Genomic DNA, 15,000 nt, shown 5'->3' on the forward strand with positions numbered 1-15,000 from the left:
TCCTCTCTGCAGAGCTGACATGACGAGTTCTCACACAGCAGCTTTTCAAAGTGGGTTTTTATTTTTATTTCCCCGCATATTTTATATTCACATCATTTCAGTTTGTCTCTTCGGCGCTATAGAAATCTGCAAAAAATAAAACTAACCCAGTCTTCTCTCCCCTCCCCTCCCCTCCCCTCCTTCCCCTGCCACACAGAACCCCCCCTTCCTCCCCCCCAAAACCAACATTACAGAATACAGTGAATGAAAAGAAATAATCAGAAATCAGTTATCGGTATTAATAATAATGATCATAATAACTGCTGTCTTCACTGATAACAGCGATGATCGATATCACATCAATATCGGATCAATGCTGAATCGGTTTCGCAGTCTCCAGCCCAGTCACTGTGTCTCCCACTACCACAGTCCCAGTCGCTGTGTCTCCTAGTAGCTCACTCTATCAGTCGCTGTGTCTCCCAGTATCTCATTCCCAGTCGTTGTGTCTCTCAGAATCACATTCCCAGTCGCTGTGTCTCCCACTATCACAGTCCCAGTCGGTGTCTCCTACTAGCTCAATCCCAGTCGCTGTCTCCTACTAGCTCAATCCCAGTCGCTGTGTCTCCCAGTATGTTATTCCCAGTCGCTGTGTCTCCCAATATGTCATTCCCAGTCGCTGTCTCCCAGTATGTTATTCCCAGTCGCTGTGTCTCCCAATATGTCATTCCCAGTCGCTGTCTCCCAGTATGTTATTCCCAGTCTCTGTGTCTCCCAGTATGTTATTCCCAGTCGCTGTGTCTCCCAATATGTCATTCCCAGTCGCTGTGTCTCCCAGTATGTTATTCCCAGTCTCTGTGTCTCCCAGTATGTTATTCCCAGTCGCTGTGTCTCCCAATATGTCATTCCCAGTCGCTGTCTCCCAGTATGTTATTCCCAGTCTCTGTGTCTCCCAGTATGTTATTCCCAGTCACTGTGTCTCCCAGTATGTCATTCCCAGTCGCTGTCTCCCAGTATGTTATTCCCAGTCTCTGTGTCTCCCAGTATGTTATTCCCAGTCGCTGTGTCTCCCAGTATGTCATTCCCAGTCGCTGTGTCTCCCAGTACCTCAGTCTTATAAGAGACAGTGCGTTTGTGTTTTTCAGGGTCAGTTTATCCCTCACAGCGATTCCGTCAACGTCCAGAAAAAGCCTATGGTGCGCGGTTCTGTAATGATAATATTAATGATCATAATCTCAATGAAGGGAGGCACGGTGGCGCAGTGGATAGCGCTGCTGCCTCACAGCTCCAGGGTCCTGGGTGCGATTCAGACCTCAGGGGTCTGTCTGTGTGGAGTTTGCATGTTCTCCCCGTGTTCGCGTGGGTTTCCTCCCACAGTCCATGCTGGCTAGGTGGACTGGCCCCTGTGTCTGTCGGGTCAGGCTCCGGCTCACCGCGACCCTCTATAGGATTAAGCGGTCACAGATAATGGATGGAGGGATAATCACAATAATAAAATAAACAGTTCTGGAAGCAGAAGTCCGTCCTTTTCTTCATTCTAAACCAGCACAGAAGACTCAGAGTACACTGCAACGTGATAAACTGTGAAGCCAGTCACTGCCTAATGAGATTGAAACGCGCAGGACTCGCCGCTAGCGCTACACACACGCTTTCGGGTGTCTAGAGCACCACCTGCTGGTCACAATTGGACATGACAGCCAAAACACTGCAAGCTGTTTTTTAAAGCTGGAGGGGGGACTTGGGAGTCCTGATGTTATTGATTTTGTTTTGTATCAATTCTTCACATTTTTGTGAACCTGCATTACCTTTATCTTTTCGATTTTTTTTCACCTTTTGCTACACAACAGTTTTCAGTTTTCAATTGTTTATATATATATATATATATAAATAAAATAATGAATGAAATTAAAAAAAAATGATATTAAAAATGATAATACAATTCAAATAATATAAAAAATACAAACCATCCGATACAAAAAACAAGTTAAAAAAAGATATAAAATAATAATAATAATAATAATAATCATCCTTTTATTCGTTTTTTTGTTGTCATAAATTGAAGTCTGCACCACCACCTGCTGGACAGAATTTGACATGAAAAAAATATATTTAATAAAAATCAATGAATTGAAATCAAATGAAAAAGAAATCAACCAAAAAATAAAACAAAAGATCATCTGAAAACGGACGCGTTGGCGGCTGGAAGTCTCTCTCAGTGTCTTCAACAGAAATCTTAAAAGGAAGTTAATAAACCCAGCGAGAAGCGTTTCCGCTAGGGGCCCCGTCTCTCAGTGCCTTCCTGTTCAGTCACTATCGACGGCTGTGACACAAAGTGGATCCGAGACGCTGAGAAAGATTTCGAATGGAAACCTTCATCAGCGCCTTGATTCAATTTCTTTAAGTGTTTCAAACAGGCGACCTCACCACCTTTCAACTCATAGCTCTAAATGTAATGGCAACACAAATCAGGGTAATGACCCTATAATCCTAATAATAATAATAATCAATTAATCACTCATCTTCATCATCATCATCATCATCATCATCATATATAAAAATGATAACAATCAAATCCCTTCACAATATCATGAACACTGTGAATTGTCTGGGTATTTATAACACCATAGCTGAAAAAAAAAACATACAATTATGAAATTAGTGTCACCCCCCCTCCCCCTCCCTCCCCTCCCCTCTCTCCCTTTGCAACAGAAAAAAAAGAAATACAACGAACGACAGGAATATTATAATATTAAGATATTTCCAAACCCCGCGTTAGGGCTGCCACCCTACACCCTTCTTAAAACTTGGAACGAAACCCCTCCGAAGCCCCAGAAGTCCGTGGGGCCCCGGCACACTGTCCGTCTTCACTCGACAAGCCTTGAAGCCCGGAATCCCTCTGCGTGCCGCATCTAGCCTGCCCGGCTTGCCTCCGTGGTTTGCACGTGTTTGAGTTCCTGCTCCAGTCTCTGCGCTCTCTCCCTCCTTCTCTCAGTCCTGCTCGCTGGCAGCCTGCCTGGCGCTCTCCTCGCTGCCAGAGGTGGAGGAGGCGGGGCGAGGGGGCGGGAGGGAGAGGCGGGGCAGCGGGAGGGGCAGGGGGAGGGGCAGGGTGCAGGAGCCGCTCCCCCTCGCTGCTCGAAGGCTCTGTATCCTCCGACACTCCGGGCAGATCCGGATGTGGGTGCAGCTCCTGGGGGTTTGTAGCTGCGGGGGAGGGGGGGTGAGGCGGTGGGGGGGGGGCGGGGGGGGTGGTGTTGGCGCTCCGGGGGTCTTCCAGGAGTCTCTGGGGCCCCGGGCCCAGCTCCGAGGGGCCCCCCCGCCGCCGCGGCCCCCAGGGTGTTGGAGGAGGAGCAGGAGGTGTGCCCCCCCCCCGGTCAGGGGCCCGGCCCCCGAGTAGAGCTTGCCGTTGCTCAGTCGCATCTCCCGGACCAGGCGGAGGGGCTTCGGGGTGGAGAGGGAGAGCCGGCCGCGGCGGGGGAAGGGGCGTCTCCTCCGGGAACGAGACGTCTTCTTACAGGAGACCGCGTTCTGGAACTCACTGAGCATCTCCTGACACACCGAGATCTGAGAGGGGAGGGGGAGGGGAGAGAGGGGGAGGGGAGGGGAGGGGAGGGGAGGGGAGGGGGGGGGGGGAGGGAGAGAGGGGGAGGGGGAGAAGAGGGGAGACGAAGGGATATAGGGTCAAGGTGTTTTTACACAGCAGACCAAAATCTGACACACACACACACACACACACACAGTGACGCACACTCAATGACACACACACACACAGTGACACACACACACACACACAGTGACACACACACACAGTGACGCACACTCAATGACACACACACACAGTGACGCACACTCAGTGACACACACACACACAGTGACGCACACACACACAGTGACGCACACTCAGTGACACACACACACACAGTGACGCACACACACACAGTGACGCACACACACAGTGACGCACACACACACATAGTGATACACACACACACAGTGACGCACACACACAGTGACGCACACACACACACACAGTGACACACACACACACAGTGACGCGCACTCAATGACACACACACACAGTGACGCACACTCAATGACACACACACACACAGTGACGCACACTCAGTGACACACACAGCGACACACACACACACAGTGACGCACACTCAGTGACACACACACACACAGTGACGCACACACACACAGTGACGCACACACACAGTGACGCACACACACACATAGTGATACACACACACACAGTGACGCACACACACAGTGACGCACACACACACACACAGTGACACACACACACACAGTGACGCGCACTCAATGACACACACACACACAGTGACGCACACTCAATGACACACACACACACAGTGACGCACACTCAATGACACACACACACACAGTGACGCACACTCAGTGACACACACAGCGACACACACACACACAGTGACACACACACAGTGACGCACACACACACAGTGACGCACACACACACACACAGTGACACACACACACACACAGTGACGCGCACACACACACACACACACACAGTGACGCGCACACACACACACACACACACACACACACACACAGTGACGCACACACACACACACACACACACACACACACACAGGTTTCGCTGCACCTACTCTGCTTGCTCTGGGTTTGTGTTTGTGGGTTTGCTGGCTGTCTCGTACCTCGTCTGATTCTGCCGTGCGCCGCGTCGACCACACGAACTCCATGACAGCGACGAAGACCGCGATGATCAGCCCGCAGATCAGAACCACGAAGATCCCTCCGATATTCTCCATCCCCAGCCCTGCCGCACAGGGACCGATACTCAATAATCAATCACTCAGAACAGTAATACAGCTATGATCAATACCACGCAGATCAACCCAATAGACTACACAGTGACAACACAAACCACACACTCACACTCACACTAAACACACACACTCACACTAACACACTCACACACCCACACACTCACACACACACTATTATAATTCTTATCCTCGTTAGTGCTGCAGTCTGGGGGTCTGGGGGTCTGGTTGTTTGGGGGTCTGGGGGTCTCTGGGTCTGGGGGTCTGGGGGTCTGGGGGTCTCTGGGTCTGGGTGTCTCTGGGTCTGGGGGTCTGGGGGTCTGGGTGTCTGGGGGTCTCTGCTCTCACCCTTGGCCCGGTGGTCCTCCTCTTTGGGACACTTGCCTCCCTCCCACCACTTCCTCTTCAGGATGTCCAGACGGTTGTTCTCCTGCAGCTGCAGGATCGCCAGGGTGATATCGTCACGGAACGGGGAGCCTGCGGACACACGCCAAGCACAGGTCAGCACACACGCCAAGCACAGGTCAGCACACACACACACCCAGCACAGGTCAGCACACACACACACCCAGCACAGGTCAGCACACACACCCAGCACAGGTCAGCACACACACACCCAGCACAGATCAGCACACACACACACCCAGCACAGGTCAGCACACACACCCAGCACAGGTCAGCACACACACACACCCAGCACAGGTCAGCACACACACACACCCAGCACAGGTCAGCACACACACACACCCAGCACAGGTCAGCACACACACACCCAGCACAGGTCAGCACACACACCCAGCACAGGTCAGCACACACACACACCCAGCACAGGTCAGCACACACACCCAGCACAGGTCAGCACACACACCCAGCACAGGTCAGCACACACACCCAGCACAGGTCAGCGCACACACACACACCCAGCACAGGTCAGCACACACACACACCCAGCACAGGTCAGCACACACACACCCAGCACAGGTCAGCACACACACACCCAGCACAGGTCAGCACACACACCCAGCACAGGTCAGCACACACACCCAGCACAGGTCAGCACACACACACACCCAGCACAGGTCAGCACACACACACCCAGCACAGGTCAGCACACACACCCAGCACAGGTCAGCACACACACCCAGCACAGGTCAGCACACACACACACCCAGCACAGGTCAGCACACACACCCAGCACAGGTCAGCACACACACCCAGCACAGGTCAGCACACTCACCCAGCACAGGTCAGCACACACACCCAGCACAGGTCAGCACACACACACACCCAGCACAGGTCAGCACACACACACACCCAGCACAGGTCAGCACACACACCCAGCACAGGTCAGCACACACACCCAGCACAGGTCAGCACATAGCGGACACGCTGAGTGTATCGCTGTGTGTATGGCTGTGTGTATGGCTGTGTGAGTCGCTGTGTGTGTCGCAGTGCGAGTCGCTGTGTGATTCTCTGTGTGTGTCGCTGTGTGAGTCGCCGTGTGTATGGCAGTGTGTTGTTCTCTGTGTGTATGGCAGTGTGTTGTTCTCTGTGTGTATGGCAGTGTGTTGTTCTCTGTGTGTATGGCAGTGTGTTGTTCTCTGTGTGTATGGCAGTGTGTTGTTCTCTGTGTGTATGGCAGTGTGTTGTTCTCTGTGTGTATGGCAGTGTGTTGTTCTCTGTGTGTATGGCAGTGTGTGTATGGCTGTGTGAGTCGCCGTGTGTATGGCAGTGTGTTGTTCTCTGTGTGTATGGCAGTGTGTTGTTCTCTGTGTGTATGGCAGTGTGTTGTTCTCTGTGTGTATGGCAGTGTGTTGTTCTCTGTGTGTATGGCAGTGTGTTGTTCTCTGTGTGTATGGCAGTGTGTTGTTCTCTGTGTGTGTGGCAGTGTGTTGTTCTCTGTGTGTATGGCAGTGTGTTGTTCTCTGTGTGTATGGCAGTGTGTGTGTCGCTGTGCGAGTCGCTCCGCAGTCCTGTTACCCAGGGGCATGCCGATGCCGTAGCCCTTGGTGTCCAGCAGCCCCCCGATCTGGGTGAGGTTGCAGTTGAGCCAGCGGTGGTACTCGTTCATGGTGCTCTCCAGCAGGAAGGCGTACTTGGAGTTGACCACGCGGGCGATGCCCTCCTCAGTGCTCTTCACAAACACGCTGGGCTGCTTCGATTGCATGTAGTTCCACATGCGCTGGTACGTCTGGTACCGCGAGTTCTGACAGGGGAGAGGGAGAGAGTGAGAGAGAGAGAGGGCACGGGGGAGTGAGGGAGAGAGGGAGGGAGGGAGGGAGAGAGAGTGAGGGGGAGACGGAGATGGTACGTGCCTGGAAGAAGGTCATGGTGCTCCCCCCGTGGATGGTCCCGTACTCGATGTTGGTTTGGTCCGCCAGGTCGTCAGCCGACTCGATGGGAACCTCCATGCGCTGCACGGTGAGGAAGGCAGCGAGGTTAGCCGTGTACGAGGAGATGATGATCAGAGTGAAGGCCCACCTACAAAACACCAGGAGCATTACTGCTGCCTCCCTCTCCCCTCTCCCCTCTCCCCTCTCCCTCTCCTCTCCCTCTCCCTCTCTCTAACCCTGCCTCCCTCTCCCTCTCACTCTGCCTCCCTCTCTCCCTTTCCCTCTCCCTCTCTCTCTACTCCTGCCTCCCTCTCCCTCTCCCTCTCTCTCTACCCCTGCCTCCCTCTCCCTCTCTCTCTACCCCCTGCCTCCCTCTCCCTCTCTCTCTACCCCTGCCTCCCTCTCCCTCTCTCTCTACCCCTGCCTCCCTCTCCCTCTCTCTCTACCCCTGCCTCCCTCTCCCTCTCTCTCTACCCCTGCCTCCCTCTCCCTCTCTCTCTACCCCTGCCTCCCTCTCCCTCTCTCTTATCCCTGCCTCCCTCTCCCTCCCTCTACCCCTTTCCCTCCCTCTCTCTCTACTCCTGCCTCCCTCTCCCTCTGCCTCCCTCCTTCTCCCTCTCTCCCTCTACCCCTCTCTCTCTACCCCTTTCCCTCCCTCCCCCTCTCCCTCTCTCTCAACCCCTGCCTCCCTCTCCCTCTCCCTCAGTCTCTCTACCCTTGGCACTGACCAGACCCCGCTGACGCAGCGTGTTGACAGGGCCCTCGGCATGATCTCGGAACCCTGCTGCATGAATCCCCCCACTGGGAACCACAGGCTGTTTCCCAGTGTGTACTGGTTTTCCAAAATGTCCCGTCGGTCTTGCAAACAGGGGTGAGGGTTGTACCACTCGTAGGGGCTGAGTCTGGGGGAGAGAGGAGGAATCGGGTGAGCGAGAGACAGGGAAGACCTTAGTTAAGTTACACAGGTGAGCTAGACAGGTAAGATCTTAGGTGAGTTAATTTAGTCAGTCAGGTGAGCTAGATAGATAAGTAATGTCTCAGGTGAGTGTGTGTCACAGGTGAGTGTGCATCTCAGGTGAGTGTGTGTTATCTCAGGTGAGTGTGTGTTATCTCAGGTGAGTGTGTGTCTCAGGTGAGTGTGTATCTCAGGTGAGTGTGTGTCTCAGGTGAGTGTGTGTCTCAGGTGAGTGTGTATCACAGGTGAGTGTGTATCACAGGTGAGTGTGCGTCTCAGGTGAGTGTGTGTTATCTCAGGTGAGTGTGTGTATCTCAGGTGAGTGTGTGTCTCAGGTGAGTGTGTGTGTCTCAGGTGAGTGTGTGTCTCAGGTGAGTGTGTGTCTCAGGTGAGTGTGTCTCAGGTGAGTGTGTGTCTTTCAGGTGAGTGTGTATCTCAGGTGAGTGTGTGTCTCAGGTCAGTGTGTGTCTCAGGTGAGTGTGTGTATCTCAGGTGAGTGTGTGTCTCAGGTCAGTGTGTGTCTCAGGTGAGTGTGTGTCTTTCAGGTGAGTGTGTATCTCAGGTGAGTGTGTATCTCAGGTGAGTGTGTGTCTCAGGTCAGTGTGTGTCTCAGGTGAGTGTGTGTCTTTCAGGTGAGTGTGTGTCTTTCAGGTGAGTGTGTATCTCAGGTGAGTGTGTGTCTCAGGTGAGTGTGTGTCTCAGGTGAGTGTGTGTATCTCAGGTGAGTGTGTGTATCTCAGGTGAGTGTGTCTCAGGTAAGTGGTTACCTGGCTGCCAGGAACAGCACGCAGCTCACAGCCAGGTATGCCAGCAGCATGAAGAGCCAGACCGCTGGAGAGAAAGGATCGAGGAACGAGAAGTACCCCGGCTTCCGACCCTGAGAGAGGGGAGAGGAGGGAGGAGAGGGAAGAGAGGGGAAGAGAGAGGAGACAGGAGGTGTTATATAGTGTAAATGATACACTCATAGCTCTCCTGTGGTGAAAACAGCTTATTGAGAGAGAGAGAGAGAGAGAGAGAGAGAGAGAGAGAGAGAGAGAGAGAGAGAGAGAGAGAGTTGAGCTCCTCAGTGTTCCTCAACCAGGAACACTGCGACGGGTGACAGGCAGCTGCTGCAATGTCTTTGAGATCCACTAGAGGTCCCCAGCGCATCAAACATCAAGTGACAGCTCCACCACACAGCACTCATCTCCTAACACAGCATACCAACACCTCTCTCTTTCTCTCACCTCTCTTCACTCCCTCCTTCTCTCCCTCTCACCTCTTCTCTTATGCTAATATAGGATACTAACACCAATCTCTCCCCTCTTCCTCCTCTCCCCTCTCTCGCCTCTCCCTCCATCTCCTCTCCTCTCCTCCTCTCCCTCCTCCCTCCCCTCTCTCATCTCCTCTCCCTTCCTCTCACCATGTGCATTCTGTACAGGATGCTGATCCCCAGGGTCATGAAGGGTTTGGAGAAGTCGATCACTTTCTTACCCCCCCCTCCCCCCTCACTCTCCTCTCCCCTCCACTCTCCTCTCCCTCCCCCTCTCCTCCTCCTCTCCTCCTCCTCTCCTCTCCTCTCCTCTCACCATGTGCATTCTGTACAGGATGCTGATCCCCAGGGTCATGAAGGGTTTGGAGAAGTCGATCACTTTCTCACCCCCCCCTCCCCCCTCACTCTCCTCTCCCCTCCACTCTCCTCTCCCTCCCCCTCTCCTCCTCCTCTCCTCTCCTCTCACCATGTGCATTCTGTACAGGATGCTGATCCCCAGGGTCATGAAGGGTTTGGAGAAGTCGATCACTTTCTCTCGCTCCGCTGTGATGGTGAAACCAGCCACCGCCAGGTCAGCTTTCTGAGAGAGAGAGAGAGAGGGAGAGGGAGAGGGAGAGGGAGAGGGAGAGGGAGGGGGAGAGGGAGAGGGAGGGAGAGGGAGGGGGAGAGGGAGAGGGAGGGGGAGAGGGAGAAAGAGAAAGGGAGGGAGGGGGAGAGGGAGAGGGATAGTGTGTTAGTCCCAGTCTGATTCCCCTGCTGAATCGGAGTGCGTTATCCCCCTCCCCCGCTGGTTCTGTTACCCGGTTGATCAGCTCCCCCACCATGCCGGTCCAGGACCCGTTGGGTTCTGGCGCCCCGTACAGCCCGTCGTCCACCAGCTTGATGCGAAACTTGAACTTGAGGATGTCGGCGAGCTCCTTCAGCATGTCCACGCAGAACCCCTCGTACCGACCGTTCCCCTGCAGCTCCTGGTAGTTCGACTTGCGCATCACGTACGGGTTCTCCTGCGGGTGACGGAGGGAGAGATACAGGTCACCGTCAGAGACCGGTCTGCATCTCTCTGTCTGCCTGGCGTCTGTGTTTGTTTTACCAATATGGATGTGATGAAGAAAGTGCTGGTTTTGACCTTACCAATATGGCAGCGATAAGGCCAGTGGTGGTTTTGACCTCACCAAAACAAATGTGATGAAAACAGTGTTAGTTGTGACTTTACCAATATGGTGGTGATAGTGGTGTTTTTTGACCTCACCAACATGGTGGTGCTGAGAACTGCATTAGTTGTGACCTTACCGATAGGGTGGTGATAAGGACAGTGGTGGTTTTGACCTCACCAACACAGATGTGATGAGAACAGTGTTAGGTGTGACCTTACCAATATGGATGTGGTGAGACCAGTGCTAGTTGTGACCTTACCAATATGGTGGTGATGATCAGCGTTTTGTTGGTCAGGGTTTCTGACACGTTGATATCCAGCGTCGTGGCGTTCATCGCTAGCGTGTTGTTAGAATACCAGATACCAATCTGAGAGACGGAGAGAGGGAGAGGGAGGGAGAGAGGGAGGTGGAGAGGGAAAGGGGGAGAATGTTAATTAAAATAAGTGTAACTGATATAAGAGACAGGGTCAGCTGTAGATATTAACTAATATAACAGAGGACAGCCCTTGTCCATTTGTGACCCCTGTGTGACCCCATTCTGACCTCTTTGTGACCCCCGCGGTGCTTCTCCAGGATTCGGAGGGTGTAGTTGGTTCTCTGGCCTTTACTGTTGAACTCCACGCGACCAGTGAGCCCATCATACTCCACCTGAGAGAGAGGGGAGAGGGGAGAGGGGAGAGGAGAGATGAGAGGGAAGAGGGAGAAGAAGGGACTGAGAGGAGGGAGAGAGGGGACAGGGAACAGGGAGAGGGAGAAAGGGAGAGAGAGAGAGCGAGAGAGAGAGAGAGAGGGATAGAGGGATGTCTAGGTGGAGTTAGAAATGGATGGAGGGTGGGATGGATGGAGGAAGGGCTGGAAGTAGGGATGGATAGAGGGAGGGAGGGATAGAAGGAGAGAGAGGGGGATGGATGGATGGAGGGATGGACAGAAGGAAGGATGGAGGGAGTGTTTCTCACCATCCTCAGGTAGTTCATGAGGCTGGTCCCGTGCTGCCAGATCTGAGGGGAGGTGCAGGGACAGCGGCTTCACCCCGATCTCCTGACTGCGATTCAACTCCCGCACTGCACTGACTACCACGTGCACCGCATCAAACATGAGAGCTGAGGAGAGCTGAGAGAGAGAGAGAGAGAGAGAACGCACTGACTACCACGTGCACCGCATCAAACATGAGAGCTGAGGAGAGCTGAGAGAGAGAGAGAGAGAGAGAGAGAGAGACCACACTGACTACCACGTGCACCGCATCAAACATGAGAGCTGAGGAGAGCTGAGAGAGAGAGAGACCGCACTGACTACCACGTGCACCGCATCAAACATGAGAGCTGAGGAGAGCTGAGAGAGAGAGAGAGAGAGAGAGAGACCGCACTGACTACCACGTGCACCGCATCAAACATGAGAGCTGAGGAGAGCTGAGAGAGAGAGAGAGAGAGAGAGAGAGACCACACTGACTACCACGTGCACCGCATCAAACATGAGAGCTGAGGAGAGCTGAGAGAGAGAGAGACCGCACTGACTACCACGTGCACCGCATCAAACATGAGAGCTGAGGAGAGCTGAGAGAGAGAGAGAGAGAGAGAGAGACCGCACTGACTACCACGTGCACCGCATCAAACATGAGAGCTGAGGAGAGCTGAGAGAGAGAGAGAGAGAGAGAGAACGCACTGACTACAACGTGCACCGCATCAAACATGAGAGCTGAGGAGAGCTGAGAGAGAGAGAGAGAGAGAGAGAACGCACTGACTACCACGTGCACCGCATCAAACATGAGAGCTGAGGAGAGCTGAGAGAGAGAGAGAGAGAGAGACCGCACTGACTACCACGTGCACCGCATCAAACATGAGAGCTGAGGAGAGCTGAGAGAGAGAGAGAGAGAGAGACCGCACTGACTACCACGGTGCACTGCATCAAACATGAGAGCTGAGGAGAGCTGAGAGAGCGAGAGAGAGAGACCACACTGACTACCACATGCACCGCATCAAACATGAGAGCTGAGGAGAGCTGAGACAGACAGACAGCTAGCCAAACAGACTCACAGACAGACAGACACACAGACAGACAGACAGACAGGCTCAGAGACAGACAGACACACAGACATGCAGACAGACACACAGACACGCAGACAGACACACAGACACGCAGACAGACAGACACTCACAGACAGACACACAGACACACAGACTCACCGCTGGCCCGGGGTACAGGCTCATCTCGCAGTTCTCTCTCCAGGACATGTTGAGACTCCTCAGGAACTCCACGTAGAACGGGTGGGTCGTGTTGAGCATGGAGAAGCCCAGGATGTTAGACTGCTCGTCCACTATATCATCCAACCGGAGCAGAGGGAAATCCTGGGGGTGAGGAGGGGAGAGAGGGGAGAGGGAGGTGGGAACGGGAGAGAGTCATTTCCACAAATCAGATGCGCACAATGATTTCCGGACTGGACCACTGTAAGTGATCGCAGTCTCCAGCCATGCTGGCTCCTCAGACACAATCGAGGCAGGCTTACCATAGTCGTGAGGATGTACTTGTAGAACGCTGACGTCATCCCCAACTCTGCAGCCTGAGAGAGAGAGAGGTAAAACACAGAGAGGTCTGGTAAGCATAGGGAAGCATTGTAAAGCACAGAGAGGTCTGGTAAAGCATAGGGAAGCATTGTAAAGCGCAGAGAGGTATGGTAAAGCACAGGGAAGCATTGTAAGCACAGAGAGGTCTGGTAAAGCATAGGGAAGCATTGTAAAGCACAGAGAGGTCTGGTAAAGCATAGGGAAGCATTGTAAAGCACAGAGAGGTCTGGTAAAGCATAGGGATGCATTGTAAAGCACAGAGAGGTGTGGTAAAGCATAGGGAAGCATTGTAAAGCACAGAGAGGTCTGGTAAAGCATAGGGAAGCATTGTAAAGCACAGAGAGGTCTGGTAAAGCATAGGGAAGCATGGTAAAGCACTGTGCTGTCCCCTGTCCTGTGCTGCCCCGGTCTCACCTTCCTCAGTATGAGGTATGACACGGAGGCGTTGGCGTCGATGATGATGGTGCCGATCTTGTCGTCCCGGATCTCCTTCAGCAGGGGGGTGGGGTCCTGGCTGTCGTCCAGCATGCGGATCGACAGCGTGTCCCGCGAGATCAGGAAGTGCCGCACCAGCTCCTCCAAGCGCAGGAGACCTGCAGCGAGGGGGTGGGTTATACTCACAGTGAGGCTGCTGTATACTCACAGGGAGGCTGCTGTGTGCTGTGCTGTGTGGGTGGGTGTGGGTGGGTGTGGGTGGGTGTGGGTGGGTGTGTGTGTGTGGGTGGGTGGGTGAGTGTGGGTGTGTGTCAGTGTCTGTGTGTGTGTGTGGTGTGTGGGTCGGTGTATCAGTGTGTGTGTGTGTGGGTGTGTGAGTGGGAGTGTCAGTGTGTGTGTGTGTGTGAGTGGGAGTGTCAGTGTGTGTGTGTGTCTGTGTGTGTGTGTGTGTGTGTGTGTGTGTCTGTGTGTGTGTGTGGGGGGGGGGTGTGTCTGTGTGTGTGGATGTGTGTGTGTCTGTGTGTGTGTGTGGGGGGGGTGGGTGTGTCTGTGTGTGTGTGGATGTGTGTTGGGTGTGTGAGTGGGTGTACGTGTGGGGTGTGGGGTGTGTCTCGAGTGTGTGTGGGTGTGTGAGTGTGTATCAGTGTGGGTGTAGGTGTCTCAGTGTGTGTGTGTGTGTGTGGGTGTGTGGGTGTGTATCAGTGGGTGTAGGGGTGTGTATCAGTGTGGGTGTGTATCAGTGTGGGTGTGGGTGTGAGTGTGGGTGTGGGTGTGCGTGGGGTGTGTGGGTGTGTATCAGTGTGGGTGTGTGTGTGCGTGGGGTGTGTGGGTGTGTATCAGTGTGTGTGGGGGTGTGTATCAGTGTGGGTGTGTATCAGTGTGGGTGTGGGTGTGGGTGTGTGTGCGTGGGGGTGTGTGGGTGTGTATCAGTGTGGGTGTGGGTGTGGGTGTGGGTGTGGGTGTGCGTGGGGTGTGTGGGTGTGGGTGTGGGTGTGGGTGTGGGTGTGCGTGGGGTGTGTGGGTGTGTCTCAGTGTGGGTGTGGGTGTGGGTGTGCGTGAGGTGTGTGGGTGTGGGTGTGGGTGTGGGTGTGGGTGTGTCTCAGTGTGGGTGTGGGTGTGGGTGTGGGTGTGCGTGGGGTGTGTCTCAGTGTGGGTGTGGGTGTGGGTGTGGGTGTGGGTGTGCGTGGGGTGTGTGGGTGTGGGTGTGGGTGTGGGTGTGGGTGTGCGTGGGGTGTGTGGGTGTGGGTGTGGGTGTGGGTGTGGGTGTGCGTGGGGTGTGTGGGTGTGGGGGTGTGGTGTGGGTGTGGGTGTGGGTGTGCGTGGGGTGTGTGGGTGTGTCTCAGTGTGGGTGTGGGTGTGGGTGTGGGTGTGGGTGTGTGTGTGGGTGTGGGTGTGGGTGTGGGTGTGGGTGTGCGTGGGGTGTGTGGGTGTGTCTCAGTGTGGGTGTGGGTGTGCGTGGGGTGTGTGGGTGTGTCTCAGTGTGGGTGTGGGTGTGGGTGTGGGTG

General features: G+C 54.1%; 1 protein-coding gene across 1 annotated transcript in view; it reads right to left on the bottom strand.

The window, feature by feature from the left end:
* Positions 1 to 2,832: 2,832 nt before the first annotated feature.
* Positions 2,833 to 15,000, bottom strand: part of LOC117964941 (glutamate receptor ionotropic, kainate 5-like) — a 16,637-nt gene continuing 4,469 nt past the window's right edge. The window contains 18 exon segments of the mRNA XM_059019225.1: positions 2,833 to 3,196; positions 3,198 to 3,288; positions 3,291 to 3,537; positions 4,680 to 4,801; positions 5,157 to 5,285; positions 6,789 to 7,014; positions 7,124 to 7,289; positions 7,870 to 8,043; positions 8,864 to 8,973; positions 9,815 to 9,928; positions 10,149 to 10,352; positions 10,762 to 10,869; positions 11,046 to 11,150; positions 11,459 to 11,515; positions 11,517 to 11,612; positions 12,683 to 12,844; positions 13,003 to 13,056; positions 13,475 to 13,653. Coding sequence (XP_058875208.1) covers positions 2,965 to 3,196; positions 3,198 to 3,288; positions 3,291 to 3,537; positions 4,680 to 4,801; positions 5,157 to 5,285; positions 6,789 to 7,014; positions 7,124 to 7,289; positions 7,870 to 8,043; positions 8,864 to 8,973; positions 9,815 to 9,928; positions 10,149 to 10,352; positions 10,762 to 10,869; positions 11,046 to 11,150; positions 11,459 to 11,515; positions 11,517 to 11,612; positions 12,683 to 12,844; positions 13,003 to 13,056; positions 13,475 to 13,653 — 2,576 coding nt within the window. The 3' untranslated portion in view covers positions 2,833 to 2,964.

This window comes from Acipenser ruthenus, unplaced genomic scaffold (genome assembly GCF_902713425.1).
Source record: "Acipenser ruthenus unplaced genomic scaffold, fAciRut3.2 maternal haplotype, whole genome shotgun sequence".
Lineage (NCBI taxonomy): Eukaryota > Metazoa > Chordata > Actinopteri > Acipenseriformes > Acipenseridae > Acipenser > Acipenser ruthenus.